This window comes from Sceloporus occidentalis, unplaced genomic scaffold (assembly GCF_023333645.1).
Source record: "Sceloporus occidentalis isolate IW3139 unplaced genomic scaffold, rSceOcc1.0.p SCAF_1, whole genome shotgun sequence".
Classification (NCBI taxonomy): domain Eukaryota; kingdom Metazoa; phylum Chordata; class Lepidosauria; order Squamata; family Phrynosomatidae; genus Sceloporus; species Sceloporus occidentalis.
Genome location: NW_028316981.1, coordinates 14,947,480 through 14,966,756, shown reverse-complemented (window position 1 = coordinate 14,966,756; position 19,277 = coordinate 14,947,480). Strand labels below are relative to the sequence as shown.

Sequence of the window (19,277 nt, the reverse complement as noted above, 5' to 3'; positions counted from 1 at the left end):
GCTCCCAGGATCCCAGACTATTGGCCAATATGGCTGAGGCTTCTGGAGATGAAGTCCAAAATCTCTTAAAAGGGCACAGCATGGGACCATTGCTCTAGAAATATGATGTTAGGGGGGTTCTGGGGGTGTGTTTTTTTAGTAATTTTAGAACAGATCTTCCAAGTTTTATGACTAAGCCTTGCTCAAGAGCTTGGAAAAGCTAGACTGCAACATAACCTGGTATACTATCTAAACACCCTAAAGGCACCAGATCCTATCTGATCTTGGAAGTTAAGCAGGGTCAGTCCTGGTTAGTACGTGGATATTAGACCGGTAACAAATACCAGATGCTGTAGGTTATATTTCAGAGGAAGGAACTGGCAAAACAACCCCTTAAGGAAACCCTATGAAATTCATGGGATCGTCATAAGTCTACACAGAGAATACTACCCAAAGAAGAGGATCCCTTCTTTCTCCTTGCCCGCTCTGTTAACAGCATATTAAGAATATTGTATGGTAGCATTTGCAGCCCAAGCCCCTGGTTTGAGTACGTACATAGGGTTGCCATGTCCCACCCCCCAGCGGGACAATCCTGCTTTTCTACCAGGCGAGGGCACCCCGTCCCAGTTTCTTCCTGGACCCGGGATTCCCTGGGTCCACTGTTGCTGTCGCTGGCGGCGGCGGCTGCGCTGGCTGTTGCGCGTGGCCGCTCCTGCGGCTGCTGTGCTGTGCTGTATGCAGCATGTGCAGTGTGCACAGTGCGCCGCCGCTGCTGAGGCCGCCACCGCCGCAGCCTTTGCTGCCTGCCGGCAGCCTCCTGTAACCCTGCACATGCTTGCAGGGCTGCACACAGGGCTAAATAAGAGGAGTTTCTCCTCCTGGGGCTGGCTGGACAAATGGCTGCTGGCAGGGGGTGGGCTGTTGGAGCTCCAGTCTGCCCCCATTGGCCAGCCAGCCTCAAGAGGAGGAGCTCCTCCTCTGGTCCCCACCTGGGCCGGCCAGGGCCCAAGGAGGAGGAGGAGGAGGGAGGAAGGAGGTGGAGGGAGGAAAGAGGAGGAGGGAGGGAGGGAAGGAGGAGGAGGTAGCAGGAGGAGTAAGGAGGAAGAAGAGTAGCAGGAGGAGGAGGAAGAGGAAGAGGTAGCAGGAGGAGGAAGGAGGAGGAGGAGGAGGAGGAGGTAGCAGAAGGTGGAAGGAGGAAGAAGAAGAGTAGCAGGAGGAGGAAGAGGGAGGAAGAGTAGCAGGAAGAGGGAGGAAGAGTAGCAGGAAGAGGGAGGAAGAGTAGCAGGAGGAGGAAGAGGAAGAAGAAGAAGAAGAAGAAGAAGAAGAAGAAGAAGAGTAGCAGGAGGAGGAGGAAGAGGCGGAAGAAGAAGAGTAGTAGTAGTAGGAGGAGGCTTTTCATTCCATTTGTACAGGTCTGCTTTGTTTTAACAATGATAGTGGTGGTGATGATGATGATGATGATCATATCAGTCAGTTTCTGAGGCATGCACTCTTTCTGAAGGTGAGACAGTGTGACTTTCCAAAGTGCATTTCTTTGTGTTTTTGGTGCTTTTAATGCTAAAAGGTCTGCTTTGATGATGATGATGGTGATATTGATATCAGCCAGCTTCTGAGGCACGGCCAATGAAAGTTGCTTTGATTTTTAAAAACTCATGCGCAGTAAAGAAAAACCAAAGTCCCTTGACCAAGTACACACTTCTGAGAAGTATAGTTTGTGCAAGACACCTGAAACCGAGGGCAAATCCACTTCTTGTTAAACCACCTTTAATCCATGTCAAATATTCAATATGCATAGCCATGTGAACCCATGTTCAGTGTGAAACCCAAAGAGTTTGGTCATGGAATAAGCCTCTGAAATATGCAAGAGGCCATGTTAAATAAAGCCATGTGAAATGCCCAAATGCTGTTGTGAGTGTTTTGGAATGGAGGGGGGTGGTTTGGCCAGAAAGGGAAGTCCATTTCTGCTATTTGTCTAGGAATAATGCCAAAATGTCCTCCATTTTGATCATGCCTAAGAAACATGCATTTATATTAACATTTTTTAAAAACCATCAAAAATTTTTTGCGTGTCTTCCATTTTAAAAAAGTGTCCTACATTTGAAAATGTCCTACATTTGTCCCGGTTTGGAGGTCCTGCCTTATGGCAACCCTATACTTACAGTGCTGATTTGGAGTATGAGGCAGACAAAATTCTTGAGAAAGGCTGTTTCATTTAAACAAGTAAAATGAAAGAAAGGCAAGGCAGGCATACACACTCTAGCTTCAAACAAATAGGCATGTAAGAAGCAAAGAAACTAAGGCCTGTTACAGACTGCCAAAATAAAGCTGCTTCGGGTCTCTTTGGAGGTATGCTATTTAAATGATGCATGGGTCCTAAGAGTCCGGAGGTCACACCAAAGCCACACTCCATCTCTAAGCACTGCTTTGCTGCAGCTTCCGGATTCTTAGGATGCATGCATCATTTAAATAGCATACCTCCAAAGAGACCCGAAGCAGCTTTATTTTGGCAGTCTGTAACAGGCCTAAGCATACATACACACTGACTATGCAGAGCTGCAAGTGGCTGAGAAGTAAAAGCCATTGTTTGACATTATCTTAATATATCTTTTTTCTTCTACAGAAGCTTCTGGGAAAACATCACATCATCCCACCTAAAGGATTTGGGCTAAGCGAAGGGAAAACGTTCCCGTGCCAATTACCGAATTGTTTATCAGGTGCTGAAAGGTGATGGAATATCTTATCCTTAAGCCATTCTCTAACAAGGTAAACAAGGCCTATCATACAAAATGCAGCCTGAACCATACTTTTGCTAAAGCCAAAAGCTCTGGGCCCAACAGGTATTCAGCTGAGGAATGGCATTTGTAGAGCACCCCTGAGGAACAACCATATGAGCAACTGGCGGAAACAGTTGCTAACTGATTGCTTCTGTCTTTCAGAGACCTACTTTTATGCTCTTCACTAGTTTTATTTAATTTATTTCCTTATTTATCTATGGGCCAGTTACTGTAGTGCGCCTTGTTTCGGTTGAAAACCAGTGACTACTACGGTAACTTAGGAATCCTGTCACTTTGTCTAGGCTTCCTTATTTGGTAGAAATTTCCATTGTATTTTTCCAATGTACATTTCCAACTCTGATGAGTCTGTTTCACATTTCTTGATATCTTTTTGTTCACACTTCCACCAGCTAGCAGCGTTTTTCCTTCACTCTGTCATTTACTTTATCAGATTTAAACCCCTTACTTTTTTACTTTTAATAAGATAGTGCTAGTGCAACACTAGCACTATCTTATTAAAATATACAGGGTGACTGAAAAAGAACAGTGCAAAAATTAAAGCTGTTCTTATTTGGATTTGCACCATTCTTTTTGTATCACCCTGTACATACAAAATTTAGCATCCAGACCATAACAATTGTTATGCCTTTAAACTGTTTAAAATTAATGCTGTTTCTGTCAGCCTAGTGTATTTTGTGCAGTGTAGTGCAGTTTTTCAAATTTTTAGCTGAATTTTCTTTTAGGGTGCATCTACAGTGTAGAATTAATGCAGTTTGGCATTAGTGCGGCATCTCCATCCTATGAAATCCAGGGATCTGTAGCTTTACAAGGCATCTACACTTCTCTACTAAAAAGTGCTGATGCCTCACAAAACTACATATCCCAGGATTCTGTAGGATGGAGCCATGGCAGCTAAAGTGGTGCCAAACTACATTATTTCTGCAGTGCAGATGTACCTGTAATCTCTCTTGTGAGCTGCCTTGAGTCCCATATTGGCAGAAAGATCAGATACTAATAGACCACTGGTAATTGCCTCTGGAACACCAGCCTAGGAGAACTTTGTCCCATTTGAAATTGAGTGATTTGAACTGGGAATCAGGAAGATTCCAGCTTTTTCAAATGCTGATAGTTCTGTATCAGTAGGAATCACAGGTCAGTTGCAAGAAAAGGAATTCTCAGTTTCTGGGAGTTCCAAAATCAAAGCTAATGCTGTTGCTCTCTTGTTTTCCAAGTGAGACAGTCATGATGGATGGTGGTAGTGGGATCCCTATCCAGGATCTCTGTGAGGAAGCCACTTGTCCCATCTGCCTGGACTATTTCAAGGATCCAGTGACTTTGGAATGCGGGCACAATTTCTGCCAAGGCTGCCTGAGGCGGTGTTGGGAGGAGACAGAGGCAGAGGCCTCCTGCCCTCAGTGTAGAGAAAAAATTCAGCAACGGCACCTCCGGCCAAATCAGCAGCTGTCAAACTTTGTAGAAATCACCAAGAAACTCAAAGGTCAGGGAGCCAAGGGAGATGAAGGCAACTGCGTTCTCTGTAACTGCGAGAAACACCAGGAGCCCCTCAAGCTCTTCTGTAAGGACGATGAAACCCCGATCTGTGTGGTGTGTGACAGATCCAAGGAGCACAAAAACCATGAGGTAGTTCCTGTGGAAGAGGCTTCCCAAGAGTACAAGGTAAGGCATTGTTGTAGAGCTTTAAAAAAACACACCATTTGCCTTCTAAATGAGACGAGAGAAAAAAGAGTACGCTTCTAAAGAGATGTGAACCAAGTGTTTAGACTGACCACTTTCTTTACAAAATTAAGTGTAAGAATCTACTCAAGATTAAGCATTAGTCATGAGTTTGAAATCACCAGTACAACAGAAATTGAAGTAATTGCTATATAAAAAGTCCGAATTTTGCCCATGTGCAATCCACACTGGATGTCTAGAGGACAGGATCAGAATTCAAAATGACCTTAATAGATTAGAAAGCTGGGCCAAAACTAACACAGTGAATTTCAACAGGGAGAAATGTAAGACACTACACTGAGGCAGAAAAAAAAATGAAATTCATAAATATACGATGAAAATTGAGCAAGCTTGCTTTCTGCTGCTCCAGAAACTAGAACATGAATCTTAAAACAGACTCTTGATTGGCATCTCTAAGGAGTGCTTCAGTTGGTAGGTTGTAGATGGTCTTTGTGATCCCTTCTGATTTTATGATCCTTTGACTTCCACTATTCCAGTTACGAAATATTGTTCACCTTCTCTTTTATTCATATTTGAACTTTTGTTTGCTCTTCAGGACCAAATCTGTAACTGCCTGGAGAGTCTGAAGAAGGAGAGAGAAGACATTCAGGCCTCCAAAGCAGCTTCAGAAAAGGAAAGCCAAGACTTGCTTGTAAGTGATTCACTGTTACTAGGAACTGAAAAATTACTGTATCTAAAAAGGGGACTCAGGAACAACTGAATATAAAATGTAGATGTTAGCAAAAATCACTGTGCTCCTATTTTGAAACCTGACTTTTCGCACCGAAGGTTCTTGAAATGTTATCTGAAGGCCTTATTAGTTTATAAGAAGCTTCTTTCTTTCGTGGGATCTCTTTCCAGAGTTGTAAGTGTCCTTCTTGGAGAATTCTCACTCACTAACCTCATGTGCTGTAGAGAGTAACTAGGTTCATAACCTAACCTCGGGCTTCTGATTTCTTCTATTTCCATCTTGAATTGCAGAAGCAGATAGAAGCAGAGAGGCAAAAGACTACAGTAGAGCTCAGAAAATTACGCCAGTTTTTGGATGAACAGGAGACACTTCGGCTTGCCCAGATGGAAGAACTGGAGAAGGTGATAATCCAGATAAGAGAAAAGAACTTGGCCAGCCTCTCTCAGGAACTCTCCTCTCTTGAAAGTCTCATTCAGGAGATGGAGGAGAAGCATCAGCAGCCAGCAAGTAAACTCCTTCAGGTAAGTCTAGTGGAAACAGGCCAATCTCGAGCCTCCAAATTCAAACCCAGATTTCAAATTCTTTGAGTGCTTTTTCCAAAAGGAGGAAAAGGACTCCGTTCATCCACTGTTGCATACAATGGAACCCAAGTCAAACAGGAGAGTTCATTTTCCTTAGTGTGGACTTTGGTGTTAATGGATTGTCTTGTCAGTTCATGTCTGCAATATCCACCAGGCCTCACCATCATCACTAACAGAGTGGTATGTGAGGTGTAGCATTTCAATGATTACTTGAAGGACAGCTCTGAAACAGACACTATAAACATTAGGCTGCACCAGTCTTTTGGACGCTGAGTTTCAGAACAGCACGGCTCTGCTGGGAAGTCCAAGTCCTTCTTGCCTCTGTAAGCTTTGCTTTCGTTTAATTCCTGTCATCTTACATAATAGCAATGATCCCTGTCCACACACTCTGGAACTCCTCTTGTTACTTTTAACCAGTGGTTGAAGATGGTGGGAATTCCCTTTCCCTGCTGTCAACTGGACACCTTCACCAGAAGTTTCTGAAGAATCCTTTGGTTGTGCTTGTGTTTGTGAAAGAGTCCTTTGGTACATTTGCACTGAACTCCCTTTACTTTTACTTTTTTTCTTCTAGGATGTGAGAAGAATTTTGATGAGGTAAGAAGATTCCCCCCTCATTTCCCTTCTTTGTGCTGACACTCAAGTTCCCGTCGAAGGGATTACAGGATTCCTTAGATCCCAAGACTTCACAGATTAAAATCAGGGCACATGTTTGAACTTGTGCATTTCTTATATGCCGATACTCAGCAGTTAAGTCAGACTGCATCCACACAAATAATGGCACTTAGCATTGTGGTCTTAGGCTGCAATTCTGTCAGTAAATGCAACTACACTGAGGCCAGTCATGGTTTAGGTGGTGGCACAATGTTGTCATTATTTGCCATCAAATCAGCTTCAGTTTATGGTGAGCCTCTGTGTGAGAGATCTCCATGAACCCCAGTCATCAACAGTCTTGTTCTGGTCTTGCAGACTCAAAACTGTGGCTTCCTTGGTTAAGAGTTGACAGAAAAGTCATGTTTAAATATTTGAAGGGATGTTAAGGATGGAGCAAGCTTGTTTTCTGCTACCCCAGATACCTAGGATACAGAGCAGTGGATTCAAACTACAGGAAAAGAGATTCCACCTAAACATTAGGAAGAACTTCCTAACAGTAAGAGCTGTTTGACAGTGAAAGACACTCCCTCAGAGAGGAGTGGAGTCTCTTTCTTTGGAGATTTTTAAACAGGCTGGATGGACATCTATCAGGGGTGCTTTGATTGTGTATTCCTGCATGGCAGAATGAGGTTGGACTGGATGGTCCCTGGGGTCTCTTCTAACTCTAGGCTACTATGACAGTTGCCCTACCCATTCCTGAGATGTTTGAAAGGCAGCAGGGCAGCTTTTTCTGGTGATGCTAGGCACTTTCCATTATGTTTCTGTTCTGTTCTTCCCTGTGCCACCACTGTTCATCCGTTACGCTGAAATGATGGGACTGTTCCACTGTGCTAACTCCCAAGTTGTTTCCATCCACATTCCTCCACATTGCATATCTCTGTTCCCTTCTTGGCTTTGCTTTTCTCTGTTGACTGTACATTACTTTGCCATTTAATTTCAAACTCATTTTCAGAGCAGTCCTGTCAGTCATGCTGGGAGCAGCAGGGTGTTTTTCTTCCACTTCCACTTCTCTGCCTCCACCTTCTTGTTTTTTAAAAACCAAAATCAATAGTTTTCCATTTAGAACCAGCCAGAGGGGAAGTCTGTAAACCAGCCACAGGCTTTGTGGCAAGTGATCACTGAAGCAGTGTTGCATCAAAAATAAAACACATTTAAAATGCATTAAAATGACAGGCAACTGATAGATGTTTTAAAAAGAGTGGAATATATCACTTTCCCAGCCCCTTGCAAGTGGCATCCAGTTGTGGTCAGGGAAACAGTGAGCATGGTCATGTCCTCTGAGAAATCCTCTTTGGAAAGACATGAATGATACATGGACACTGGTCCTTTGGGGAACAGATGTTTCGCCTTTGGGTCCTATAATAATAATAATAATAATAATAATTATTATTATTATTTGTATACCGCCCTATGGGAAACCAATCCGGGCGGTTGACAACAGTAAAATATAAAATACAACAATTAAAAACACTTTATCCCTCCCCCCCTTAAGACAGTATTAAACAGTATAACATATTAAAAACACAATATCAAAGCATAAAAACAACAATTAAAAACTAAAACCCCTAGATGCCATTGTGAAAAGGAATATTCTTTCCTCTGTCACTCAGTACCTGCTTCTGTATTTTTTCTATCTCTTATTTATATATTTTAAAAGAAAATCCTGCTGCAAGCTGCCTATAATTCAGATTTGGGGAGAAAAGCAAGTTATAAGTACCGATTCTGGATGAGACAGCTAGTGAGTGAAAATTGTTTCTATCCCCAGTACTGAGAAAAGAGAGAACCTGGAAAAAACTGTGGCTTTTCCTCCTTGGCTGACATGGATGATTTCAGACATCTTTGATATAAGTCCCTTCTTAGAGATTGTCTTGAAGCAACTCAAAGGTAAGGAAGAGTAGGAACAAGACATTTATCCTGGTTATAAAGCTGTTGTTTAGTATATTCTTTAAAACGTTTTGTGGTAGTGTTACCAGAAGTGTACAAAGCACTCCAGTTGTGGACATACATCTAGAATAGAAGGTAACAATGAAATTAGCTGTTTTATTTTTCTTCCTTATGCCCACAATCTCTGCAGAATCTCCCATTGTACCAAAATTGTTGCCATGTAATTTGTCCAAGGAGAAAAAAGACAAGGCATAAATATATGAGTAGAGGTTTCTCAGGTACAATTCTCTGAGGAAAAATGGAAGAAGCAGAAGGGACTGGAAACATTTAACAAATCTGTTGTAAAAGAGATTTTGAGTCTCAGGGTATATATAAAAGAAAGTTTTTGTTCTTCAAATTAGTCCAACACATTTCACCTAAGAAATATTTGTATGGCCTTCTTGAGGGTCACATCCTGACTTTCAATCTCTTTTAAATCAGACCACCCTCTTGGACCCATCTTTCCAAGAAGGACATGAACCACTGTATATCTATCCCATTGAACTCTATTATGGAGAAAGAGGTCAGAAATTAATCATAGGTGATGGATCTAGGGAGGGGAAAACCACATAGGAGCACTAACATCCCTCTCCTCCATTTGTACTGTCATGTTCATCATCTAACAGAATGACCATGGAAGATTCCATTGTGAAAATATTACTAGGAGGCAATGGAGACTTGATTTATGATATTGAATTATCAAATCAGGAAGACACACATGTAATGATCTCCATCAGATTGTTGTTGTTATATCCCATCAAGTTGACTTTGGTTTATGGCAATCCCATGAATGAGGGACCTCCAAGATCCATAATCATCAGCTGCCCTCCTCAGGTCTTGCAAATGCACGGCTGCTAATTGAATCAATCTACCTGTAGTGTGGCCTTCCATTTTCCTACTGCCTTCCACTTTATTGAGCAGTATTGTCTTTTCCAAGGGGATGCATTGTCTCGTATGTTAAAGGATGACAGCCCCAGTTTATAGACCGATCTTAGAATTATAGAATCGTAGAGTTGTAGCACCTTTGAGACTAACTGAAAGAAAGAATTTGGTAGCATGAACTTTTGTAAACTAAAGTCTACTTCCTCAGATGCATAATTCCCTCTACATACTAATTCTACAGACTAATACGGCTATATCTTTGAAGCCCCAGTTTAGTTATCTTGGCTTTTAGTGAGAGTTCTGGCCTTATTTGCTCTAGGACCCATTCATCTGTCTTTTTGGCAGTTCACAGCAGAACTTCTTAAATATCACATTTCAAATGAGTAGACTTCCTTCCTGTCAGCTTTCTTTATGGAATACTAGAATACTGTGTCCAGTTCTGGGCACCACAATTCAAAAAGGACATCGAGAAACTGGAGCGTGTCCAAAGGAGGGTGACTAAAATGGTGAAGGGTCTGGAAACCATGCCCTATGAGGAACGCCTTAGGGAGCTGGGGATGTTTATCCTGGAGAAGAGGAGGTTAAGAGGTGATATGATATCCCTGTTTAAATACTTGAAGGGAATTCATATTGAGGAGGGAGCAAGCTTGTTTTCTGCTGCTCCAGAGACTAGGATGGATGCAAACTGCAGGAAAAGAGATTTCACCTCAACATTAGAATGAACCTCCTGACAGTAAGGGCTGTTTGACAGCAGAACACACTCCCTCCTAGGAGTCTCTCTCCTTGGAGGTCTTTAAACAGAGGCTGGATGGCCATCTGTCAGGGATGCTTTGACTGAGAGTTCCTGTATTGCAGGGGATTGGACTGGATGGCCCTTGTGGTCTATTCCAACTCTATGATTCATTGTCCAGCTTCCTTTACCCACACATAGAAAGTGGAAATAATATAGTATGGATGATCCTGACTTTGGTAGTCAAGAATATTTTTTCACTTTATGATCTTATCCAGTTTTTTCATAGCTGCCCTTACAAGTCCTAGTCTTCTTCTGATTTCTTGACTCCAATCTCCATTTTGGTTAATGATTGAATAAAGGTATAGAAAATAATTATTTCAGTGTCTTCATTAATCACTTTAAAGTTATGTCATCTGTGGTTAAATTGTTATTTAGCTTAGTATTTAAATGTACTTTCTTATTTTATTTAAAAAAAACATTTCAAGCACCTTGGACAGCTACTTTAAGTTAGGACTAAACTCTAGAACAGATTCACCACTGACATGGAAGATGCTGGCTGCCATTGTGTACAAACCTAGGTTCTTGAGAATTATTACTATTATTAAACTTATTTTTTTATTATTAAACTTTATTTCTATAGTGCTGTAATTATATCCAAGATCCAAGATCCAAACTAAACAATTTCCAGGATTTGTTCAAAGGCAAATGCCAATCATCATAAGAGGAGGGCATCTCTTTGCTATTTTGACCCCTGAGACCCTTAGCCAGATTCATTTAGATTCTATGAATCTTTCTCATGAAATAAGTAGGAAATAAATTCTTCATTATGAACTGGCATTTTTTTGTTAACAAGATTTGTTGGAAGCACAATGGTGTTACATTTTAACTTTTGTATGTTTTTTATGTTAATTTTAATACTCTTCTAACTGGATTGTTTTAAATATTTTTACATTTTTGTAGTAAAGTCTTTAAAGAGCTTTTATTTTGTGAGCCGCCTTAGGTCCCTTTCTGGCAGAAAGGCGGCATAAAAATGAAATGAAATAAATGTCGTATTTTTTTGTTTTGCAGATACTTTCTTCTCCAGACCTCCCTTGCAGAAAGGTAACTTTCCAGAACAGGGCCACTTTCTAATGAGGGATGGGGGTTGATCAGAAATTTGGTTGGTCCTTGCAGGGGCTGGAAATATCGTGTTCCCAAGGTGATCTCTTTACCTGCTGTAGAAATGGGTTGTGGCTCTCTCTTGATATTATTCCCAATTGATGCTGTATGGGGAGACTTAACATAGTAGCTCCTGTTTGCTCTGTTGAGCTGAGGTCCCCTCATTCCTTTCTCTGGCCACCTGCATCTTCCATTTCACATGTAGTAATGGGATGTGAATTCTCTCTTCCCTCATCAGGAAAATGAGTGTTTCATTCAGATTTTGAAAAAAAAGTATATTTGGTGGGGCTATAATTCCCCAGTTCCCCCAGCCTCCATTGCCACACAGCTAGTTGTACTATTGGGCTACCCAATGGGCATACTGGTTGGGGATTCTGGAATTTGTAATCCAAACAACTTTTTCCTAATGGTGGATTTTACTTTTTCTATACTTCTGAAACAGAGCAACTCTTTCTTTCTGTTTTTAAGTGTTGATTTTGTAAAAGACTTAGAGCCTTATCACATGAGAAGAGAAAGCCAAAATGGAGTGGGAGAGTAGTAGCTTTCTCCATGCCTCTCCGCATGCTGTTGTAGCACTTCCATGCTCTTTCTGAGGGAGACAGTCATGAGTGCTATGATGGCACATGGAGAGGAATGGAAAAGGCTGCTATTCTCCCACTCCATTTTCTTTTTTCATGCAATAAGGCTTATAGATAGTAATTTTTTTCCATAGATAAATAATCAAAGCCTGGATCAAAGTTCACAACAGTGATTTTTTTATTGTGGGAAATCTGGAAGTAGAAGTGGGGCTTGTCATTTCTCTGATGGGTATCTGCCAACTGATGCTGTTCCTTTCCTTCTGCCTCTTCCTCTTCCTCCTCCGCCAACAGCAAACATAACTCTGGATCCAGACACAGCTTTCCCACAGCTTGTTGTTTCTGAGGATTGCAAGAGTGTGACATGTGGTGACAAACCTCGAGACCTGCCTGATTTTCCTGAGAGATTTGACAAGTGCGCTTACGTGCTGGGTTGTGAGGGATTCACAGCTGGTCGGCACTTCTGGGAAGTCTTTGTGGAAACAGAGGAAGAATGGGCTGTGGGGGTGGCTAGGAAGTCTGTAAGAAGAAAGGGCTGTGTCAACATAAGCCCAGAAGAAGGGATCTGGGCTGTGGGGAAGTGGGATGGTGCCTACAGGGTCCCTGACTCACATGCTCAGTCTGTTCTGTCCCTGAGGAGGGAGCCCAAGACGATTGCAGTCTCTTTGAATTGCGCTGGGGGAAGGGTGGCCTTTTATGATACTGATACGAGAGTCCTTCTTCACATATTCTCTGGGGTCTCATTCTCAGGAGAGGCCCTTCTCCCTTTCTTTTGGCTGCGGGGACAAAGAGCCAACATCCAGATCTCTTTCCTTTGAACCAATAACTCCAAACATCCGGGCTAGGGCTTGATGGCATATTTGCAAGAGAATGAGGTTTGCATGTCCCGAATACAAATTCTGAGTCCAGGAAAACTATATGTGTTTATGTTGAGAACACTAATTCTGTTACAGTTACATTCTACAGTGCCTTCTGTGCCACATATGAATGCCCAATATTTGACTTTTTGTACAAAATTTGCCCTATACCTGTGTTAATTGTGATGTGTCTTGCCATGTTCTTATCCTGTAATAACAGAGCCTCCAGCTAGGATTCACTCCAACCTTGGCAGCTGATGCTGTGTTAAGAGATAGTGGTAAGGTTAGCAGACAAGGCTGGATGAAAAGAGACCCAGCTGGGTTTCCTGGCTTTTTCAGGCATGCTACCTGGTCAATCAGATCAGGCATCACTTCCTAGAGCCATCTTTCTTGTACTCCAGGGATGGGCAAATGCAGTAGAGTCAGGCTGCTGCATTTGGGTTTTGGGAACTAGAGGGCTTGCCCTTTTAATTTTTTTTAAAAAAAATCCTTATTTTAATTAACTAATTTAATTGCTTCCATTTAATTAATTTTACCTCTTTCCTTAAAGTAGAAAAATACAGTACTTTAAAAACATTTCAATACCATAGGACATTTTAATTGTCTCTCACTGTATTTAACGATTGGTAAATTCTTGGCTTATTTAGAGAAGTATGAGGGATGCATTTTAGCTTTTGCATAATGCTGTTAATAAAAATGGTCTTATATGAAACAGGGGTTATGGTAGAAAAAAATTGCTTGGTTTTTAAGGGAGCAGAATTTTTCAGTGGTGGCTTGGAAAAGATGAACCGTTTGTCTCCCTGAAATTTTTGATTGGTGTCTTCTTAAGGCAGTGGAGTAAGTCTGCCTTAATAGGCCTTGTCTTCAGAAAAAGAGGAACTATAAACAGGTACCTTAACACTTTTCACTGAAGCTGCAACCATCAGCTCACCAGCCTGTCGGTTTACAGGGACAAAGGCTGCTACATCTAGCCAGATTTTTGGACTTTCCCCCCGTCCTTCAGATTTTGCACCATCTAAGTCTAGAAAGTAGTTTTGGAAAGCCCCTGCTAGAAAAACTGACTTCCCCATTCAAAAAAGCTTACAAACATAAGTTTGAGGCAATTTAGTAGCCTTTTACTTCATTTGCTTAGAAAGACTTCACAAAGCCATCTCCCAGCAACTGTCCTCTTGATTTACAAGCTATTTTTCTTTAGTTCATGTTGTTATCTTTCCCACATTGAGTTGCATTGTTACTGTCCTTAATTAATATGCTCAACTCCGTTTTCCTATGTTCTGTCTATAGCTACAATTTCAAATATAGTTTTTAAAAACAGGTTGTAGAAAACTCCAAGCTTGCCACATTTGTAATGTTTGGGTTAGTCAATAAAAAATATTACACAACCTGAATTTTGCAGAGAGTTGTTATTCCAGATTTCAATACGGAGCAGATTTCATATACAATCTGGGAACAGAAGTACAGTCGGTGCTCCTCCATATCCATGGATTTAAACATCCACAGTTTGAAAATATTTTTAAAATGTATAAATTTCAAACAGGAAACCTTGATTTTGCCATTTTATATAAGAGACGCCATTTTACAATGCCACTGCATTTAATGGGACTTGAGCATCCACAGATTTTGTTATTCATGGGAGTCCTGGGACCAAACCCCAGAGGATGCCAAGGGCCCACTGTATTCCTGGGATCCATTCGTACAGTACAGTTATAATGCTATGATACCACTTTCCCTGCCATGGCAACAGTAAGGCACTGCAGCACTCTGGTTGAGAATTTCAAATGCTTCTCTCTAAACATCAAATTTCAAGATTCAATAGGACAGAACCATGGCAGGCAAAAGGGAATGATAGTTTAATTCTGTAGTGTGACTGCACCCCTGGTATCACAACAGCTGCTTTTTAAAAACATACGATGAGTGTATTCCTTGTTAGCTTGCCTTCAGCATGTACAAGCTGGATCCAATCTGTCTTACTCTTCCCCATGTATTTCTTGTGAATTGCTTACTGTCGTACTTCAACTGGAATCTGCAATAAAAAGCTCATTATAGGCTCAGCCCTTCTTCCAATTACAATAAAATAAAAAGTATTTTCCATTTAATAAGGGAGGATTTTCAATGCCTAACCTAATATTGTACTTGAGGGTTTTCGGGTCAAGGAAACCATACATTTAATGTTTGAAGATACACAAATTGATTGCCAGTTGACCACAGACAGACTGGGTCAGTACTGAAGTTAATGAATACCAGCCTCAATAGAAGAATATTGATGCATTTCAAATTCTGCAATAGAGAAAGATACAGGAAATACACCTTTTTCTTAGGAATTCATTAAAACTTTTGGAGGGGAGTAAATGGATTTCAGCGTTTGTGTCATGTCCATCACCAGCTTTAACAATTTTGTGCCGCAACATTTTTCATTTGGCAGGCAAAATGAAGTGATGTAAGGGCTGGAAAAGAAATGGTATATGTAAAACAAAGGACTTCTTTGTAAAAGGGAAACTGATCTCTGCTAACCAAGTAAGAGGAAAGCTGCATAATGTAGGATGTAACTGCTACAAGAGTGGCTAATAGTTTTGTGTGAATCATATATACCTTAGAACAGAAGTGGATGAAGTGTGGCATGTGGGCTGCATGTGGCCCTTAGACCTTGATAGAAGTCCTCAAGTGTCCCCTAAAATGCTGGATTATTTTTGTCTTAAAATGGGCCAAAATCTTCCAAAACTTCCTTAAAATGCAGTGATTTGCTTCCTTTCAAAAGCAAGCAAGGAGAGGATGAACAATGATGCGTACAGCCTTTTTTCAGCTCCAGATTCCTGGTATTTGGCTACAGTAAAAGGGCTGGATGTACCATCACTTATGCTGCCTCTTTCCAGCCATGCTAACTTGAGTATATATTTATATCTTATCTTTAAAATTTTGCTGTTCTTTTCATTGGCCTAAGAATGCTTCTTCTAGAGAAATCCATAATGGTATTCCCCTATACATTATGTCTTTATATTTTGCCCCTGTTTGTAATAGTGGTTTCTGAATTATATGGTCGGTGAATTCTTTATTAGTTTTTAATTTGCCATACCAAATATAGGCGTGCCAGCCAAATTTATGGTTAAAAATGTCCAGTTTTTACTTTAAAAAATTATTAGTTAAAATCATATGTTACAAATCATACCAATCATACAAATCAAGCAAGTCACATAATCTGAATAATGAATCAATATGGATATAGGAGAAGGGTACATACCTTCTTCTATAAATCCTATACTCCCCCCTCTTGTAAACTTATTATTCATCTACAATTTCCAAATCTTCTCCCTCTCTATACCTTCTCTTATTCTTATCCCAACTTTCTTAAACTTTCTTACATCATCTTCACTAACAACATTCCTTTTCCCCCTTTCATCTTTTCTTCCCCACTCATACCTTCCATATAACTTACTTAAACCTTCAGTTACAACTTCTATCATCCTAACTTCCGACTCAACAGCTGACTGTTTTTCCCCTGATCTGCATGAATTTCCATTATAGTCTTTCTTATATAACTTGCTTTTATATCATTTTGTTTAACATTTCCATTTATTTATTAACAACTTCGCTATTATATCTTAAAAAATACGTCTCTTTCTGAATCTTCCAAATGTCTAGAGCACTGACTATTCTTAACTCTTAACACTTCATCATTGACATACTCTCCCCTCCCTTCCTCCTTGTCACTTTATGTGTTTAATTATGAAAGACATCCTCTAATTGTTTCATTCCTTAACCTATTATACAGTTACTAAACTTTGTAGCAGCTTCCTGTCAAAAGGGTTTCTTTCTACTTTGTTTTATTTCTTCTCTCTTCTAGGTAGGCCAGTACTGGTTTCCAATTCTTCTTGTACCTCCTCCAGGAGTTTTGTTGTCAATTTTTGAGATAGTATATCCATTTCTAATGCGTCATACAGCTTTACCAGCCAATCTTCTTCTTCAGGGAGTACTTTAGATTTCCAGTTCTGTGCAAATGTGATACGCGTTGTAGTGGTCATGTAAAAACAATTCATATTTTTCCCTAATTCTGGTCCACACATGCTTAGTAGATAAAATTTAGGTTGAACATGCTTTGGAATCGATTCTTTTCAAAAGAATCACTAGGAAACTAGTTCCTGGGAAAACTTTTTTCTTTCTTTTTCTTTTTCTGCATTTGCCTCACTTTATTTCAAGTAGGATCGGAACCGGTTTCAAATGGGAACGACGGTCATATAACCCGATGAGCGATCGCTTTCAATCATAGTGGGAATGCACCCCGTGAATATCAATTGCCTCAAAGGGAAGTAAAGGCTAGAAACTGATGGTGATGTCTTGCACCCTCCTTGAACGAGACTGCACAAAAAAGAGGCTTGTCTAGAGGTTTCCCAGGATGTCTTCACCAAATACAATTGGCCCTCCGTATCCACAGATTTTTTTATCTACGGATTCAAGCACCCATGACTTGAAAATATTCAAAAATTATATAAATTTCAAAAAGCAAACCTCGATTTTGCTATTTTATATTGGGGACGCTGTTTCACTATGCCATTGTATTTAATGGGACTTCAACATCCATGAGTTTTGAAGGTCCTGGAACCAAATCCCAGTGGATACCAAGGGCCCACTGTAGTTATTTATTTTAGCATCTTGAGAAACAAAGCAAACAATAACCGTTCAAAGTCATGTTGCCATTTGACCTCACAACAGATTCCTTATTGCTGGTACAGCCATATAGCCCCTGGTGCTTGATTCATGTCAGAGCGATACTAAATCAGCTCCCATTTTTAGTCCAAATTGCATGGGTATGTCTAAGGTGCTGAATGTATTTTAAACAGCCTTAGACAGACCCTCTAAAATTCAGGCTCAAATCTGGGGTGGATTCAGCACCACACTGATATGGAAGCTGCCATCCATTACTGCATATTGGGTCAAGATTGTTCTGACCTTTGAAGAAATGATTCAGGCCACAGCTGTTCCTGCTGGCTTTTGTCCCCAAACTGAACACTTTTAGTTTTAATAACATAAAATCTACTAGCACTGGCACCTTCTGGGCTTGGCTGCTCAATAATTTCTTAGAGGGGAGGTATAACTATTTAGAAATTGAGCAAAGTTAAAGCCAATGTGGTGTAGTAGTATGATCATTGTACTACTATTCTGGAGACCATGGTTTGAATCTCCACTCAGCCATGGATGCCCACTGGTGATCTTGGGCAAGTCACACTTTCTCAGCCTCAGAGGAAAGCAAATGCAAACTTCCTTTGAACAAATCTCGCCAAGAAAACACCATAATAGGTTTGTGTTAGGGTCACCATAATTTGGAAAGAACTTGAAGGCACACAACAACAACAAAAATCAGTTCAGGCTTTCCTAGAACAGCTATTACAAAATTATTGCCTGAACAAAAATAGATTTGACCCAGCAACTGGACCAGCCTGGTAAGTCAGGTGGTCCCATTTTCTGCTGCTCAAGAGAACAGGACCTGGAGCAATGGATCCCAACTACAGGAAAGGAGAATCCACATCTACATTAGGAAGAACTTCCTGACAGTAAGAGCTGTTTGACGGTGAAATACACTGCATCAAAGTGTAGTGGAGTCTCCTTCTTTGGAGGTCTTTAAACAGAGGCTAGATGGCCATCTCTCAGGGGTGCTTTGATGGTGTCTTCTTGCATGGCAAAATGAGATTTGATTGGATGGTCCTTGGGGTCTCTTCCAGCTCTCTGATTCTATGAATCACTTGTACTCCATATACACCATGCATAAAACAATGCAAATAATGATGGTGATTGTGAACAATTAAGTTCCCCCCCCAAAAAACATATTTATTGGTTTTTAAAAGCACATTTTACATGTAAGTATCCTGACAAGTATCATTCACAGGGTCACCATGGGTTGAAATCAACTTGAGGGTGGTTAACCACAACAGCAATCCTGACAATAGACAAAGACTGGATTTGCTTCAGGAAGATGGCTGAATCACAGAGTCTCACACCACAACAACGATAAAGCTTCTCATTCCTGCAAGACAAGAACGCAAGAGGTAAGAGGGATGGGCTCTGCCTTCTGCCAGCTTCAACCCAGATGCATCCCCGGCTTCTGTCTGGCGACTTCGTCCCTGGCTTCCACCTGCCAACTTCCACCAGCTTCCACCCATGAAGATCCGCTAGTTCATCACATTCACTCAGACAGAGAGAGAGGGAGGGAGGGAGGGAGGGAGGGAGACTCACCTCGACCACACTGCCTCACTCATTCACTCACCCACTCACTCTGACACTCACACACTCATACTCCATGTTCACTCACTCTCACACACATACTCATACACTCACTCACACAATCACTGTCAAAATCCAGAAGTATATGGATCTGTCATGATGGGACATATGAGGGGATATAGTGATGTGGTAATATTTTAATATAGCTAAATAGGAATAATGGCTAATGGTAAAACAGTGCTATGGTTAAGCAGAGGGAAGCACGAAGGGAGGAAGGCAAGCAACAGAGGGGGACTGCTATCCGATTGAAATGCAAAATGGGAACAAATGGGCAATTACTGGAGAAGTTACTGTCAGTCAATTTCACTGCAATGTTTTCTTGACTTTTCAAATCTTAGTTTGTTGGTCCTGACAAAGTGTCAAATCTCCCTCCAAACCTCCTAAGAAGCAATCGCATTTGGCTTGAGGCAAAACGGACCTGGAGGAGCCCTCCAACAAGCAGAGGCCGGGTGGCCACAGCCTGGGAAGG

At 41.0% G+C, this 19,277-nt stretch overlaps 1 protein-coding gene across 1 annotated transcript in view; it reads left to right on the top strand.

Moving 5' to 3' along the window:
• The window catches only part of LOC149320894 (uncharacterized), a 63,582-nt gene that overhangs the window by 802 nt on the left and 43,503 nt on the right, over positions 1–19,277 (top strand). The window contains exons 2-8 of the mRNA XM_089529782.1: positions 2,600–2,742; positions 3,986–4,430; positions 5,044–5,139; positions 5,469–5,699; positions 6,331–6,353; positions 8,176–8,294; positions 11,976–12,220. Of these exons, the coding sequence (XP_089385908.1) occupies positions 3,996–4,430; positions 5,044–5,139; positions 5,469–5,699; positions 6,331–6,353; positions 8,176–8,294; positions 11,976–12,220 (1,149 nt within the window). The 5' untranslated portion in view covers positions 2,600–2,742; positions 3,986–3,995. The remainder of the gene's footprint in view (positions 1–2,599; positions 2,743–3,985; positions 4,431–5,043; positions 5,140–5,468; positions 5,700–6,330; positions 6,354–8,175; positions 8,295–11,975; positions 12,221–19,277) is intronic.